The sequence below is a fragment of the Salarias fasciatus genome, chromosome 23, assembly GCF_902148845.1.
Source record: "Salarias fasciatus chromosome 23, fSalaFa1.1, whole genome shotgun sequence".
NCBI lineage: Eukaryota > Metazoa > Chordata > Actinopteri > Blenniiformes > Blenniidae > Salarias > Salarias fasciatus.
This window is the reverse complement of record NC_043766.1, coordinates 18,944,466-18,962,861: the sequence shown is the minus strand read 5'-3', so window position 1 is coordinate 18,962,861 and position 18,396 is coordinate 18,944,466. Positions and strand designations below refer to the sequence as shown.

Here is an 18,396-nt window from a genome sequence, read left to right as displayed (position 1 = left end):
CCCTGCATGGCTGCTTCTCCTCACGTAACCGTGCTGTCATCAATTATATTCACCTCAACCATCATGTGCAGATGAGTGAAATACATTTACAAAATGTAATTTGCCTTGTCTTTTTGTAAAGTACCTTTAATCACTTTAAGAGTGAGTAATACATCTTTCCTTTTGAATATATAGAAAAGTAATTCATTCAAATGGATGCACTAAACAGAAGGGGGTAAATCTGCCTGGTGGATTCTGATATAAACCTTATGGTAAGAGTTTCTCAAAAGCTGAGCTGAAGGTCGTAGCTGCCAATATCACCTCATTTATTGGCGACTTCAGTGTTCAAGTAATACAAGAAATGCATGTATATGTCACTCTGAATTAGATATTAGATTTCAGATATTGTTGATAATACAAAAAAAATACAAGCAGACCACTTTCCAGTCACTCTTCAAGAAGATTCAAGATTCAAGAAACCTTTATTTATCCCTAAGGGGTAAATAGTTTAGAGCTGCTCTGTCAACACAGCTCATGGCTGCACATCAAACGGTGCTCTGCACTAAACATCCAAATGATGCCTCTGGTGAAATGAAAACAAAAAAGCCCAAATGCACATACTTTTTTCATAATTAACAAAATAAGCACAGATATTGGTTTCCGATGGCTATTATTACATTCAAAAAACATACATAGCTTATTTTCCTAGTAAGATAAGATTTTTCTTCTTTTGATGTGCCTTCTTAAAAAAATAATCAAGCTGTATTATGTTTTTGACATCAAGTTACAGGCCAGAAATAGGAGGGGTGCAGGTGGAAAATGGCCCGTTGGGATCTCCGATCATGTCACGGTGATCCTCACTCACCGCTCTTGCCCTCCCAGGCCAGTCCCAGCACTCCGCTGTAGTCTCTGTTGGTCAGCAGGTAGGACAGGCAGAAGTTCCCCCAGTTGTTCTCAGAGTACAGACTCAGCAGCTTCTCAGGCCCGATGAACAGAGGATTCAGAGGGTCTTTTTTATCCTCCTCAGTCATCACCTGAAGGGAAAGACACACTGAGCTCAAAAACATTAAGAAAAGGGATGATTTTCCTTCACTTTGATGGAATGTTATTGATAAACCTGTGAGTGATGCAGTGCAGTTAACAACTCCTCTGCATAAAGCTTTCTTTTTTTTTTTTTTTTAATTAAAACAAACAAAACACTGCATTCAATTAACAAAGAAAGCTATGATATGTACCTTTATAACAGATACATGTTTAAAGTGTAAGATTATGTGTTGTTGAGTGTTACTGGTGATCTACAGTATATTTGAGGTTTATCCCTGCAGGGGTTATTGTTTCAGTGCACTGTGCACTTACATGTAGAGATTTTACTTTGAAGTTGATCAGCTTGACTCCATCGAAGTCCACCTTGTCGTATATGTCATTTACTGCTCGGATGTAGGATGCAATCTGAGAAAAGCACAAGTTTAGGTCAGACAGCATCAATATCATCAACTGGCTAATGCACAATAGGGATGCTATGCACCTTTTTTTTGTTTTGTTTTTTGTTTTACAAATTCAAAACATCATTTCACAGCTGGTTTCATGTCTGAGTCTTCTGACATTGCATTGTGTTTTTGCTTTGAAATGTCCCTCCCATGGTGCCCTGAACAGAATAAAACAATACAAGCTTTTTTTTCTTTTTTTTTCCCAAATTACAAACAAAATCTATAAAAGAATCACGTCTGGTAGTCTGATAAATGGGGCCAGCCACAGGGTCTTTTCTGTATGGGCGACACAGTTGGTTACGCATTCAACGAGGCACGTGCGGACCAGTCACATGCAGAGATCCAACTCTATACAGCCAGTCTCGGACGTACAGTTGAGCCCGCTGGAAAACTCTGATGCATGTAAATATTGACACCTTGACCAGAGAAGACACTAAATCCAGGTCAGCAATGAACGACAACAGCACTCTGTCCGCTGGCATTCAGAGATCCTGCCACTAATTCTCTCTTAGAGCAACTTTTCTCACCCAGCGCAACAAAGGTCTGGCACTCACCCAACCACATCAGCAAGTGTGTGTGTGTGTGTGTGTGTGTGTGTGTGTGTGTGTGTGTGTGTGTGTGTGTGTGTGTGTGTGTGTGTGTGTGTGTGTGTGTGTTTGTGGTGGAAAGAATCTGAGGAGGGTCAGGAGAGGTGACGGGAGGACAAACAGCAGGAGGAAGAATAACAGAGTAGCCACCAAAGAAGCAGCTTTGAGGACAAACTCCCCTAATCTTCAAGTGACCTTGCTTCTGTTGGAAAGAGATTCAACTTATAAAGAGAGAGAGAGAGAGAGAGAATTTCAGAACACCTCTCACAAATGAAACTCTCACTGAGACAGAGTCGTGTGCTTTCTTTAGTTTGTATCAAACTTGGAACGCCAGACAGACTCTTCATGTTGTTGGATTTCAACTGAAGAAATTGGAATAATGACTATTTTGTAATTAAGTCTTATATTCATATAAAATTTAGCTCTGACCACGAGAAGAAAGATTTCTGAAGGTATGCACTCTACGTTTACAGTGCATTATGCATCATTGGGGGTGTCCTCAGTCATGACTTTTATAATTTCAAAGTAGCGATGGTCTGAACTGTACTGCAGTAAAAGCAGAATTACAAATATCTGAACACAAAACTACTTAACTCCAGAAATATTCATATTTGTAATGCATTACTTCCAGTAGTGCCACTGACCCCCGATGAAAACATCTTTACTGAGACAAAGTGCTAAAAAGTCTATCCATAGACACTTTGAGACAAAACAGATGCACCAAAACATCAGATGGCCTTGAAACCAGCCCATCAGCTTTTCTGCAGTGAGGTTTAGAGGTGAGCGCAATAAAGGGGGTCACACAAGTTCAATGACTTTAATACAATAATCCCCCAACACTTCACTGTGTGCATCAATCACACAACAGGGTTTCACTGAATTTCCAAAACCGGTTGCAGTCTGTGATTATGTAGTGAAGCTCTGCAGAATGTTTAGATGCAGCTCCCATCTGAACTGCAGCTCGTTGTTTCATGTAACAACTAACAAACTGAAGTTATTACAGGAGTGATTGGTTCTCTTCATTCAACCTGCCTCTCTTTGCCAGGTGTAAAAGCCTTAGTGTGAAGCAGCACAGGTAGTTTGTCGGCTCTCCATGTGACTCCATGTTCTCAGAAAGCAAGAAGGTCTGCAGTCCCCCTCCGATGTCTCTGCAGGTCCTTTCATTTACCCCCCTTTCACAGCAACATTTCACCAACAGAGTAGATTTTGTTTACCTTTTTGTATTGTTCAGTATGTGACTGGAAAAATGTGATATGTGCCCGAGCACATTTCTCTCTGTCAGGTATTCGTCACTATGACCAAACACGTGCAAACATGACCAAAATCTTTCCTTCACACAGTAAGAATGAACATTACAGTTAAAATATTGAACTTGCTCACAGAGATACAGTATTTGACAATAGGCTGAACCACACACAAGTATGTGTGTGTGCGTGTGTTCGCCTCAGTTTGCCCTGACTTTTGAAAGTCAATGAACAGATTTCTGTCAATTTTGTAAATATCTTTTTAGATATTTTCAAATGGAAGAGCATCTTTGTAGGATTATAGTAAAAATCACAGCTGTTCCAAATGATCATAACAGTGCATTTTATTGTTTTATAAGAGGTCAACAACTTTCACAGCATGTTTTCAGCATGCCCTGCAGGCCACATTGCACATTGGTTACCCCTGGTTTAACTTCTGACTAATTTAATTCACCACATGTCATATGCTACTACTTTCTATCAGGCTTTAAATTGAGCGTCAAAATGAGCAGTGATTTAGCAGCATGGAGTCTAAATCTGAGAACATTAATTCTGTAACATTTTTGTAAACAAAGCGTGACGCATTCAGTCAACCTCTGCTCCAAATTAGTGATCCAGCGGGATTTTCCTTCACAGAAGGAAACGCTCTGGTAAACAATACACTTGCACACACACATACACGCACCTGTGCACACACACGCGCACACTAATGGACACACTTGATGCAGAAAATGCAGCATAATAGTTTAGTTGAGTGTTTTTTAACTTTATGGCCTCCTGCTGTCAGTGCTTATGATATATAAATCACAGACGTCGTAAAAAGTAGATTCAAAGTCTTTACCTGAGACACAACGCCTTCTACAGACTTGAACCGTTTGTAGTAGAGGTGGTCAGCATGGAAGTGGATGAGGCAGCTGGTCTTTGACTCGTCCAATGTTCTTCTGGATCGGCTCAGCGACGCCTCCTGTAGGATGACACTTCAGAACATTAGGCAGGAGAACAAAGGCAGAGGTAAATCATGATAAGGCCTTCTGAATTACCTAAATGTATTTAAATTTCTCCCTGGGGCTTGGGTGACTTAGTCTTGCATCATAACATTTCAAAGGGAATACGACTCGTCTGAATGTTGATGCAGAACCGATACAAAAGTGCCAGAAGGACTGGTGGACGTGTTGCAAAGAGAAAACAATGCAGAAGCTACATTGGGAAAAACATCTGTTCAGATCATTTGAGATTCAAATCTTGGAAATGATCTCCAGGAGCAGGTATGTTGTTAAAAATAGATCCAAACCGATGTCTCGGCATCCACTGTTGACAATGGACATTGAGATCACCACCCAGTTGGTCAAAGGTCAGTAATTAGCTGTGTGCCCAAGGGGGATATTAGCAGAATCCTGGTGCCAGATGTTTTTCAGTGCTGTTGTTTTAATTTCACATCACAGTGAAGTTTTTCTTTCGTGGGTACAGTACACCCTTTCCAGCATACAGGAGAAAATGAGTACATGAATGAATGAGTGAAGATATTATGGTAATGTCAAGCTTAGGCAATTGATTCATTCAGACATTCAATCATTCATTCAGTGACTTCAGTTATTTAGGAGACGGCCGCACGGTGGCGCAGTGGTTAGCGCTCTTGCCTCACAGCAAGAAGGTCAGGGTTCAAATACCGGCTGGGCCTCGGGGCCTTTCTGTGTGGAGTTTGCATGTTCTCCCCGTGTGTGCGTGGGTTCCCTCCGGGTACTCCGGCTTCCTCCCACGGTCCAAAAACATGCATGGTAGGTTAATTGATCACCCTAAATTGCCCCTAGGTATGAATGTGTGAGTGAATGGTTGTTTGTTTATATATGTCAGCCCTGCGACAGACTGGCGAACTGTCCAGGGTGTACCCCGCCTTCGCCCACAGCAGCTGGGATTGGCTCCAGCCACCCGCGACCCCAAAAGGGATAAAGCGGCAGAAAATGAATGAGTTATTTAGGAGTTAATTTATTTATTCATACTGTTTTCTCCAACACGTGGTGCTGGAGAAGGACCCAGGTCTCACCAGGTCCATCTTAAGGCCTGCACAGACTCTGTGGTTTTAATCATGTAAGTATAAGTTCACAACCTGCCGCACTGTATGTGACAAAAATCTTTCCCAATAGAAAGATGATTGCAGGTGGATGACATCAACATAAAGAGGTGTGCACTCTCCATGGCAACTGAAGCACCAACAGAGCACCGACATTCACTAGCAAAACCTGGTTTACTCCCGCTGCTCATTAAAGCACAGGCCGGTGAACAGTACACAATTGGATGGAGTCCATTTAGACGCTCTTCACCCCCACGATCCGCAAGTGACTCCTCTAGTCAGTAATGAGCTCAGAGTTCTGGAATATCTGTAGCATAAGTGCTATCAGCTGGACACTGGAGTGACCACGGGTCGCAGCAGCAGTCCCACGATCGCCCCGAATTTCTGACATTGTCAGAAATTCATCGTAGTTCATCTTTGGTCCCAGACGAAGACGTCGGCCGTCTTTGACCCAGTTTCACAGGGTGAAGTAGGACCACAGATTTGGAGTCAAGACCAAGGATATTGCTAGATATTCTCTCACGACCGTTATCTTTCATCTGGAATGGCCAAAAACCATGGAGTCTGTACAGGCCTTTAGACCCTGGACAGACCACCAGTCCAGCACAGGGCAAACAGGGAAACAGACATACACACTCACAGTTAAACATATGGGCAAAACAAAATGACTGGTTTTCCTCAGAAGCATGGCTAAGGACTATGGGAAGAAACTCAAGCACTTAAGGGAAAGCCATTTACAAACAGGAAGAACATGCAAACCCAACATGGAAAACCCTTAATGCCCAGTCTGCATCAAACTGGGGACCTTGCTAAATAGCTATTTATTCATCACGAGGCTGTGCTACCTCAAGGTGGATTGATCACGTCGGTGTTAATGAACTTGACATATTCACAACAATCAATAATGCTTCAATAATTAGTTTCAGCCAAGTGTACTAACTACCCAGCTTAGCAGAAAATGTGCAAATGTGTAATGTATTAATATTTTCATATATCATTTTCATTATTTTCATTCATTCATTCATTCATTCATTCATTCCTTGGTGTAAGCACTGGCGCCTAGGGCTGTCTCCCGACGGTGGGAGGGATCATCATGTCCCACTGGCCAGCTACCGTCTGCCTTTAGCTGGGCAGCCCCCAGCCAGTAAGATGCTCGCCCGCCACAGTCTGCTTACTTCAGTGGGTGCTTGAAGTGTAGCCCAAAAGCTGAAGCATGGAAAAAAATTTTTCCCCCATGATCTTTCGAGATCGATGGAGCCAACAACAATTTCATTCATCATCTATTTACATTTAACACTTACTAAATGTGCATTAAAACTTAATACTTGTTTTATTGCATTGTTTTCCTTCAGTCGGCAGGATGCTGTGCTGATCAATGCCATAACATTACTCTGGAGAAATTTTAATTAGATATAGTAAATTTAAGTTAGACAGCAAATCTCATGTCAGAGACACTAATATATTTAAAACTACTTGACTTAAAGAAATCATTGCAAGGAAGGAAAATTTGAAGGCAAAGAGGCAAAACAAAGTTGGTATGAGTATGTTTCCATGAGGTTATGTCTGGACTGTCCCACCTGATTGGAGCTGAGGCTTTTGGAGAGATTTTTCAGAAGTTCTACACCACAGAAAGCATCAGGGGCAGAAGTCGTGTGTGGAAGAACTAGAGGAAAAACAAACACATTTGAGCTCCCACATGGACATTGAGCATATTAAATCCACTTCGTTTTCTCACTCACCTTTGGTCAAACATCCACAGAGATACAGACTGTCAGGCAAACACAGTCATGCGCAATTATGACCTTGACTGTGTTCCTTTAGCTCGTGTTCTCTAGCCTTAATAAAATATCTGAACAGAGATTAATCATGAGGCAGGTTCAGTCTTGTCAGATGAATATTTTGGAGCAAACATGAAGTTGCAAAATCTAAGCTGACAAATACTCACAAACATGCATGCAATGAGATCCAGGGTCACAGTTTATTCTTTGTTTCTAATTATATAAGTTTAATATTTTGCACCGAATGTGCTCAACTAGGAGGCAAAGACCTGAACAGAAATATTGAATAATTTATCTGAAGTTGATAAGGTCAATACAGAATACCAAGTTGAAATATCAGGAATGAAAAACTTTCATGACTTTGTAAACTCTGAGAATGAATAGCAGTATGAGCATTCCCATGTAGATTGTTAACACAGTGTCTCTATTCATCACGATGACCATGCTGAGCCCTACACTGCTCCACAGTAGCATGTTGTTTCTCAACAAACTGAAGTTGCAGTACTCAAAACACTGAAAAGAAAGCTTTAATAACACTTGCAATTTCTTTGGCAGATCAGCAACATTTGGGTGGAAGATGATGATCATATCCTGAATTGGCGGCCCCTCTTCTTGAGAATATAAATCAATCAGTGTATTAGTTAATGGCTGGCTGCTCAAGTTTGCAGCGAATAAATCGTTTCACTTGAACAGAGACACCCTCACACTCTGAGGCACTTCAAGAGGTCGTCTGTTTGGAAATCCTGCACTGTGGTCTGGAGTTCTGAGTCAGTCCGTGGAAAGTCTGTGAAACCAGCTGCTTTGAACACACTACAAAATAGCTTTGTGATTTGCAATTCCCCTGGGTCTCCCCTGATTGCAATCAGATTGATGGAGCAACACTGGGATTTCAGTCAAGTAAGACATTGCATTTGTATTAATTGGCTCATCGTCTTGTGCTTACAAAAGCAATGTTTTACAAAAATGTGTGAGATGTTTGTCAATAAGATGGAGTGTTGAAATAGAATGTTACTTTCATGATCAGGTACGTGGGGTACCTCCGCATGGATATTAAGGATACAGGTTAAATCAAGCGTGTGAGGATGTAAAGCACAAGTACATTTATTCAGTGTATTGCGCATTAGAACCAGCAGTGTGGTCAAAACAAATACCACCACACAAACAAAATATCCCAGCTGCATTAATGTAGACACAATATCTTTGTTCTCTGCTTATAGTAGAGTCATGTGAAATAATAATCACTTTCACATGTGAGCGGCAGAACCAGGCAACGTTTTGCCAGTTAATAGGTGGTGACCCATAGCAACTTCAAGGAGAAAATACAAAGTGTGTCCATGTGAAACACTGTTACCAGCTCGGTCTCTCCAGGTCAGAGATGAGTCTACAGTGGAACGGAGACACACGATGGATCACGCCATTCTACTCAAGGCCTTCACCCAATCACAAACCCCCAATTTAGTCCATATAAGGCATGAGTGGGGGTTGGGGTGGAAGTGGAGACCTGAAATGGCGGTGTCGACCCGCTAACAGAATTATATCCAGACCTTTCCCATGGTCTCTCTCCGTCTGCTGCGTTTTGCTCGGGAGAGGTGGACTCAGAAAGCCAGGCACAATGAAGAAACTCATTTTATGGCCAAACAAGGTGGAACCAAAAATCCAAAAGCTCCCAAGTTCAAGGGAGTGTTATCCAGAGGGAAACAGAGACAGGACACACTGAAGCGCTGACGTACAGGAGAACAGCCTCGCAGAGGCAAAGAAACACAGATGGACCGTCAACCAGAACATACTGGAAAAGCCCGTTATATAATAAAGCAGGCAGGCGATGACAATCGCATGCTCCGGCACAGGTGAAAGACAGCAGGGTGGGGAACAGCGATCAAACACAAGGGAGGGAAGCCTAGGAGCCTGAAGTAAGACACCGAGTTTGAATATCAGCAAAAACATTAGACGGAACAAGAATCCTGACATGTAAATGTATTTGACATATCTGAGGGAACCTTTATTACTTGTAAAGTAAAACATGCTATATGTATTTTTTATTGTTATTATTGCTGATAGAAAAGGAAAGACAACCTGTTAGTGTGAGCCACGTTGTAACTGATTGCTATACAGTCAGGCCAAAAAAAAATAAATAAAAATCACCATTTAGAATCACTGCCTTCAGCAGCTGCTGATTGTAGAAAGTCTTATTTTAGCCTCAAGTATAACATTTTTCACATCAGAAAGTCACAGCTTTGTGCATTGTTATATGATGAAGACAAGTTATTGTGTTTGAGCTAGAGAGAAAGAAGCGAGCATTTATGTAGATTTTATAAAATTGGACATGTCTGTTGGATTCCTGCACTCCTGTTCTAAGGTCATGACCTTAGTACTTCATGATGAATAATGACTCTGTCATCTGAAGTTTCCTGCTCTTTGTTCAGGCTGCTGCCTTCAAGTCCAAAAATCCCCAAAATAACCTCAGTGACAAACACAGCACTTTAACCTCCTTTTCATTTTAGAAAGCAAACTCACGAGCACATGTCCAGTGCTCAAATTAAACCTACCAGGGACTCAGTAGTTGTTCCCTTTTTAACAAAAAGGAACTCAGTTCACCAAAATGATGTAATTTTCATATTTGGTGTCTTTGCTCTGACTCATGTGTACATTCTCTATTTGGAGGAGAGAAATGAGAAAACAGTTTTAGAGCTCATTGCCCTTTTGACTTTGAATGACACTGGCTGAATTTATGCAGCCATAGAAATTGGAAAATCGGCTTTTATATTTTAAAGCACATTTATTTTTAGGTGATTGCTTTGCAACTGTCAGTATGTCCTTGAAACTATTTTATATGTAAAAGTCTTTTTAATCATACACACACGTGTGTGTGTGTGTGTGTGTGTGTGTGTGTGTGTGTGTGTGTGTGTGTGTGTGTGTGTGTGTGTGTCAAAGGGAGACACACAACACAAATACTGATAAGAGCAGTCTCATCACTGGGTCGACACTCTCATTGGGAGAAAATCATAGTAGTTAAACATTGAAAGATGCTAGTAGAGTGTGAGCATTTATTACACCAGATTTACCTGAGAAATAGCGCGTTAATGATTACCCTTCATTCATAAATATGAGACCTTCGAACGGAGCACATGTGAAATATGGTTTTATACGCACACACACACACACACACACACACACAGCTTTCTTTTTTTACTCAATAGCCAAATGTGTTATTCTAGCGCACCTCTGTGATTAACAGGAGGTGAAAATACGGTCAGGCAATGCAGGAAAACAAAGTAATGGGAAAGACAGTGTGAAGGCTGCAGGGAGGACAATGAAGTTGGTGAAGAGTATCAGGAATTAAAGCATGGAGAGACAGGAAATTAGGGGGTGGCATTAAGAACTAGGAGGAAGTATGAATTGGTGAATTGGAAATCACTGAAGGCCTCATTCAACATCATTCACTGTGTGAAATATCAGTTTGTCTATCAGTCACTGAAACTCTCATGCAAAATTCACAAACTTGAACCCACAACCTTCTCTCAAGAAGGCATCAGCACCAACCACTATTATCCTGTTTTGCTCCACCCTAAAAATCATTGTTGTTAGAACAAATGAGAAGTTTGAAAAGTTTGTTATGCTCAGTTTAAAATTAGATAAGCCTTGTTTACTGTTTAGATATGCACTAAAGACTTTCTTTTTTATAATAAAGGGAGAAAAACTGGATATGATATTCAGAATGTACCGCCTTGTTCAACTTAGTGCCACATGGTTTAGGATGTATAAAAGGCTAGATGCTGGACTAAATGAACAATCAGTCCATCCCATGGCAAACAGATAATCGCAGACCCACACCTCAGGTCAATTTAGAGACATTAATACAAGCTGCAATACTTCACATGGGCTGCATTTCAACTGGAAAAAACTTGAAGAACACTGTTGTGCAAGTATTAAGTTACTTGCTCTAACCAGTGTTGTGCAACCACTGGCTGCAATATATTACTTGCATCGCTCTAAAATATTGATGAAGAACATTAAATTATGCTCAGGTTGAACATGCAAACACGGTAGCAAAAAAAAAACAAAAAAACCCACTATAAGCAGCTGGAAAACAATAAATTTGTTTTGGTGCGCCTCACAGAGTGTAAAGACAAGGCTGTGATAAACAAACAAAATAACAGCAACACATTACTCACTTTTATTTTGTGTTCATTAATCTTATTAAAATTACAAATCTAACAATTTTTATGTGTAATTTAATTTGATTTACAAAATTTTTGAGGGAGTTAATTGTTGTCGTACAACAATTTACTGACATACTTGTCTGATTTAATGAATGAAACATGTATTTTAATCTCCTTTCTTGATGTGTGTTGGCATTCAGCATTATGAATCAAGATCTTGATCTAAAAAAGTATTTGATTGGGAGCAGGTGTGTTGAGGTCATTTTTCAATATTTGAACAAATGGGACTGCCCCCACAGTGTCCTGTGTCCTACTTCTGATTGGCGTCATGACATCCAATATCCCACGGGACAGAAACTACCTCACACAACCTCCAGACGACAACCGCAGGAAGTGAAAATACACACAGGGGCATTATGTCACCCCCCACGTCCCATTTTGTCATTTTGCATGGGAGCATTGATTGTTTATTGACTTATCATCTGCCAAATCTTTCCCAGTTTCCTGCAGATATGCTGGCTGCCAAATGAAAGAACAGGATGTTATCAGTTGCAATGTTATCTAATGTAGCTGCAGTTTCTCTTCAACCTTGAAAGGCTAAAGAAAATGGCGGGAGGTGTAGCAAGGAAGGCAGTCACAGAGTCTGAGAAGACTGGAGGACAAACACTGGGAGGTTCTGGCATCACTCGCACTGTATTTCCAGGAATGACCTTTCTTGGAAATATTCAAATACTACTTCAATTATGTGCAGGCAACCAAGGGAATAATACACAAAAAAATACACGTGCACATTTTGACAGATCATTGATGACTGCCATCTGGTCAAATCACACGCCTAATTGTGAGCCAACCAATAATTCAATTTAATCTGTTATTGTAGAGACCGTCTCCAAGGCCTTAAGAGCATGAAACAGCCACTACATGGTCCTCTTCCAGATTTATTTTCTCTCTTTTAATTTTAACATTTTGGCTTTTTCCTGCTGTACTGTGCCAGCGAATTCCTTTCTGCACTTTTTACATTTTCTACACTCACCCCCACCTTTGCACACCTCCTCTTACAAAAATCACACCACCCACAGTTTATCTTTTTTTTGGCTGGTTCCCAGGTAAAAAGGGCCTCAGCAAGCCCCACAGAGTAAGTAAGCAAGTGTGGTTACATTACAACTCCACTCTCACTGCAAGGTTCAGTGCCCTGTAGTAAACTTGGTCTGAACCAGAGCTGGAGGCTGCAGATACTGCATGAAACAAGATGAATAACAGCGGAGTAGAAAACGTGTTTTGCTGCAGTTGTTTATCTTTCTGTGAGACTGCCAAAGGGGGCTGCGGATCAAACTGTGGAGAGCAAATGTAGAAAGGAATTAGTTTTGCGCTCTTTCCCATCATTTGGCAAGGCCAGAGACACCAGCTGGAGCGATAGTTTGTCATTTCACTTCTTTTTTTTTTTTTTTTTTTAGATTTCAGGCTGAAGACATGCTCAGTCAACTTTTTCTCTTAGCTTTGATAGTGTAAATATCCTTACCCAAATCCTCCTCGTGATAGATTATAGAGTGGTAATCTGAGGGGCTGCTGGTGTATCTGTAAGCTGGTTCGATGTGGTAAGTCCCATTGTCTGTGTAGATGCTTCCTTCAAATTGGCCGTTCAGCACAGACCCGTGGCATGCTGAAACTTTCTCACCTGTAGGACAGAGAGTGAGAGAAGCGTCAAGATGACAGGTAAAATTCATACCAGGAGCAGAAAAGATGACTAATGATCAAAGTGAAAAAGCAATACATTTTCAGAGTAAACTTACGGATTTCACTGAATGTATTTAAAGCTCAGTAAACTCAGAATCTGTCAATTACAACTTAGACCAAAAAAAAAAAACAAAAAAAAAACACACTCATTAATTGTTAGGGTTGGGCTGTTCATATTTCACCTCTAGGGCCCCAATCAGTAGATTTATTCAGAATAGACTCATTTAAATATAGAAAATGAAGGGCTACAGAATATGTGCTCTAAATGTCTTCTGTGTGTCTCTGATCACATGAGCTACTGTTGTTAATCCTCATGCACAGTTTTGCTGTGGTGACTGATTTAATAATGCAATGCTTTCTGCTGTGGAATTTTCCATTTTTGTTTATTTCTTTTAAAGTGAAGGCTTTGCTTTTCTTTTAGCTTACACTGCTGTAAAATCCTTTCTAACATATAGCATAAGGGACCTATTGCCTATGGAGCACACATATTCCAGTCATACCCACCCTGCAGCGTTCCTGAGTAGATGTGTGAGAGATCAACCGATCTGGACCCCTCCTCACTGACCACTGTGAACTGTTCAGAAAAGGCTGCGGTGCTTTGCCTCAAAAGCAGGTGGAAATTTCTGAGGAACGCAAAGACATAAAGTTCACAGTCAACACTTTACAGAGTTTTGGGAGCAGCTTCCACTTCAGGACGACGATCAAGAGAGAGTTTGCTCAACCAGATATAAACTGTTTATTCAACTGGATTGTTAAAGGTTTGTATTTGAAAGTGGAGGAATGTAAATTCACCTGTGAAAAGCAGTAAAATCCAAATGAAGAGTGTATTCCTGAGGTCGTGCGGCTCTCTTGGCTCTCAAGTGCTTTCTGTGAAGATCCTCTTTGTTGTATGATAAGCCTTCATAATATCTTATATATGGACTGATGCTATTGACAGCACCTGATGGGAAGAGCGACATGAGGGTTAAAAGACAGTTTTAAATAGTTTCTACTCTCTGGTAGTGTTTTCATGCATGTCTAAAGTATATATTCTGATGTTGCGATTACTCGTGTTTGTTGGAAATGGGCTTTTGCATTGTGAAAGTTGTTCCTTTTCAAATACATGAATAACTTTATGTGAGAAACTTAACCTGTAAACCTTCCATTGTTGGGATATGAGTAGTGAAAGAAACCCATATACTCTGTGGAACATTGGACTATTAAATTTACAAATGAAGTCATTGGCCCTCATTTATCAAATGATCTTTCAAACGGTTGTATATCTGAGCGGTGAGCTCACCGTACGACGGGGCTCGCGTGGCATTACAGAAGCTTTGGTACCTCGCCGATCTCAGCGTTTGAGCGTTCGGGTGTTGATAAATACGGCGGCTGAATTTGATCGTCATTAATAATGTTACGCCCTGAAATATTCATAGTTCCGAAGTTGGGCCCACTGAGGTCAAATACGAAAAAGGAGTGATTTTTACGAAAAAAGAAACTTTTGGGGGCTGGAAATGGATCCTCTCAGGTCTGAGATGGACGTAAATCAGGACGAGCTCTTTGGAAGAATAAAAACTGAAATTAAAGGGTAAAACGCTGTCTGGAGGAAGCTCGCAGCAGCGGTGACCTGGATGTCACCTGGACGAACGGACACCAGCTGAGGTCTGAACATATTATAGATCCGTTAATTTAATTTAACCCTGATATTACAAATATTGAGGCGGATTCATGTTATACAGCTCAGAGTTTTATTGTTTTGTTTAATTATGTCTCAGAGTCAGACAGCAGCGACACCGTGGCCCGGTCTCCTCCCCACAGTGGGGACGGTCCTACCGAGACACACACACCCACCGGACCCGGTGCCGAGCAGGACCCCGGACCGAACGGGACACAGGACTGAACAGGACCCGGGACTCAGTCCACGAGAGCAGCGCGTGCCACCTGCTGCTGCTTAAATGAAATACAATTTGTAGAATTCTTAATAAAATGTTTGACTACTCGTCCACTGTCTGTATTTAATCTCCCTTTAGTTCATGTGTTATTTTCTAGGTTACTGGCATCACATCACTGATTAAATAAATCATTTGCTAAACTTTTATTTTAGTTTATTTACATTTATTTACATTTCAGTAGCGGTTCTTCAGGTAGCGGTCTCCTCCGTCCAGACCCAGTGGAGGCTCTGCTGGTTCCCACATCCTCTTGTGGCGCCAGCGCATCAAAAGTAACTATCGGCCAGTGGAATATTGGGTAAAACTGCCGAAATAAAGTCACACACATTTTCGGGGATGAACAGGAACAGCAGCGTTTCCCCTGCTGGATCTGAGCGTCTGAAGCAGCTCCGCAGCAGCGCGTGTGCGTCTTTGCACACTGTTAAACTGCACTCCTCTCCATGGCAGGATGGACCAGCGGATTTATTGAAAGTTAAGAATCCTTTATTGATCCCACAAGGAAGAATTTTATTAGATATTCCGTAAGGATGTTATTTTATTTATTTACTTATTTTTACCTCCACCAGGAGGTTATGTAATCACGTCGGTTTGTTGGTTGGTTTGTTGGTTGGTTGGTCTGTTAGCAACATTATGGAAAACGTAATGGACAGATTGCAATGAAACTTTGTGGAAAGGTGGGTCTTGGGCTAACTTAGAATCCATTAAATTTTGGTGATGATCCGGATCACTGTCTGGATCCAGGAATTTTTTAAAGGATTCTTTATCATTGACCGATACGGTGTACCGCCCAGCGTAACTTTTGCTTTAGTTCCTAGTCGGATCTGTTTCACAGATGGAACAGTCGTGCAGCAGCACGAGAAAATCGCCACAAGTTGGCTTCTCTTCAAAACTTGATCAGAACTTCGTCTGTAAGTGATTTCACCCTATGCTGGACTATTTGTTTCCTTTGTTATGCATCTCTGCATGTCCGTCATTGTGTTGTTGTTTTTATTGCTGAGTTACGTTAGGGTGACAACTTTCATTTGACCAGTGTAGTACTGTATCTATCCAGCAGAGGGCCTCAGTACTATGTCTTAAATTGATGACAGGCTTTGTTTACATCTGTTTAGTTATATTTATATATGGTGTTCTTATTGTTGTCGGTGACTGATTTCACCTGTGGCGGAGGTCTGCGCTCTCTGAGTGCCAAATTATAGTTTTAATCTGTACTGAATGTGTGTTGCTTGTGCTTTATGGCGTGTTTGAGATGTGTTTCATAATTACTTTCATGCTCTGCCAGGTTTTTCTGCACTGCACAGCAAGTCCGCACTGACTGAAACTTGCATACACGATGTCAGACCTGTCGTGAGATTTCATCTTTCCGAACGATCGTGATCAAATTGATAAATAACTAACGTGTCTTTCATATGGACGTATGACAGGTGTACGCCCACATACCGCCATATGACCGTTTGATAAATGAGGGCCATTGTGTTTGGATAAGGTATTCTATGTTTTTTTTTTTCAGTGCTATTTAACTTCAATTGTATTTTGGTGTTGGTCCAACAGATTTCTAGATGAACCGGCTTTCTTGTGCGTGTTCTGAAGTGGTAATACAACAACTAATTGTATATGCAATAAACCAGTAGTTTATATCCTGGGATCCTTTGAGGGCAAACAACAATTCACAGAGGTGACCTGAGATTTTGTTAAAATCAGGATTGTGCCTGTAAAAGAAAACCAAGTTTCTGTGGTAACTATTATAAAAGATCTATCTGGAAAAAAAAATCAATCTTAAAGAAATAATTAAGGGTGCATATGATACCCTGATTTATGCTTCCAGTGTAAGCATCAAATCCAAGTCCTCTGTCTCTGTCCATCATTCATTCCTTTAACCAAGCACGAGTTGACACCCATCACTAATCTACCTCATCAGCATGTCTTGCAACACACACACACACACACACACACACACACACACACACACCACACACACACACACACACACACACACACACACACACACACATACACACACACACACACACACACACACACACACAAAGGAATATTATAAAATCACCTCACAAAAAATAAATAAATAAATTTTGTTTTATTTATTTATTTTTTTTTAGTTTTTAGGGAGGAGTGTGGTTTCATTTGCAAGGAACCCCTTTTTCAATCTTGGCCAAACTTAAGTCAGTCCAGCTTTAAAAGTGTTATCTTCTTGGCACCATCAAATAAAAGTTTGCGTACTCCTTTTAGTTCATTTGAAGGGAGAGTCCAGCACATTCCTATGCATGCTGTTAGTGAGTGAGGAACTCCTTTAATCACAAATAAAGGATGAAATGTGTTGTCTACAAGTATGATGTGTTACGAGGGCTTCTTTTTGTTGTTCTGCATTCCTCAGACAACAGGTCGAGTCATGTCCAGAAACAAAGCAGGAGAGCAGCATGTCCACCAGAGAGGTGACACCAGTACAGACAGCCAAAGAGGGTACAGAGTGAGGACGTACACACACACACCCACACCCTACCTGCAATCCAGTTGACAGCCACCAGAATCAGTGTCAGACAGCAGAGTTGAACTTCCATTGTTTCTTTCTCTTTTCCCCTCAAAGTTGTTCTTTTTTTAGCCTCTTTTGTTCTGGTCCTTTTTGCTTTTTCATGCCTTTTCTTGTTGCTTCTCCACCTCGCCAGCCTCTTCACACCTGTGGTCGTCCCACACAGGAATGTGACGAGATAGAAAGTTCAAGCCACAACTCAAAACTGAAACAGCAGAGAGGCATATTCAGACTTGTTGGGTAGAATGTTCAGAGTTACAGGAAGCCTTGAGGTTAGATCAATTTCTATGATAGTCGGAGATTTGTGTTATTCACTGATAAGAGCATAAGCCGAGGGTACTATCAGTCAATCTAAACATGCTCAAACTTTGATTTGCAGAAATTAACATCAGAGTAACATGATATTGCTCACTCAGAAGAAGCAACTGAGCAGCCAACAATCCTGCAAATCAAAACTAGAATGTAAAATTCAGGTCAATAACAACATAAACAGGGTTTTTTTTTCCTTCCTGATTTTCCATTTGATAATATTGCCAAAATTCTCATTAAAAAAAAAAGTTCCACAAGCCGAGACTCAAATGGATATTTTCTTGGTGTGAGATGAGACTGCTCGTCACTAAACCGCTCTGCGGTCCTTTAAACATTTTAGCTTTTACTGACAAGTTTCTTGGACGCAGTGAAGGATTACAAGCAGGTGACCGCTGTAAGGACAGATGACACAGGAGACAGAGGGAACTTAAAAGATTATCGACTGCAGAGACAGCAAAAGGAAACTGCAAGAAAAAAAAGAAGTAAGATGTTAAGTGACTTCTGTCTCAGGTTAATGACTGGTGGTGGATCCGTTGAGAGACCCTAGTGTGGTGCAGAGTGTGTAGGTGGGTCTAAAAAT

General features: G+C 41.0%; 1 protein-coding gene across 2 annotated transcripts in view; it reads right to left on the bottom strand.

Annotated features, from left to right (window-relative positions):
* LOC115382269 (disintegrin and metalloproteinase domain-containing protein 10) overlaps window positions 1-17,670 on the bottom strand; it is a 37,599-nt gene extending 19,929 nt beyond the window's left edge. For both annotated transcript variants that reach the window (XR_003930522.1, XM_030083969.1), the window contains exons 1-8: window positions 17,481-17,670; window positions 13,830-13,977; window positions 13,542-13,660; window positions 12,823-12,978; window positions 6,943-7,028; window positions 4,139-4,261; window positions 1,336-1,428; window positions 845-1,013 (exon numbers count right to left, since the gene is read on the bottom strand). Coding sequence is in view for 1 of the 2 variants with exons in the window: in XM_030083969.1 (XP_029939829.1) it covers window positions 845-1,013; window positions 1,336-1,428; window positions 4,139-4,261; window positions 6,943-7,028; window positions 12,823-12,978; window positions 13,542-13,660; window positions 13,830-13,977; window positions 17,481-17,538 (952 nt within the window). In the remaining variant the exon portion in view is untranslated. The remainder of the gene's footprint in view (window positions 1-844; window positions 1,014-1,335; window positions 1,429-4,138; window positions 4,262-6,942; window positions 7,029-12,822; window positions 12,979-13,541; window positions 13,661-13,829; window positions 13,978-17,480) is intronic.
* Window positions 17,671-18,396: the final 726 nt, after the last annotated feature.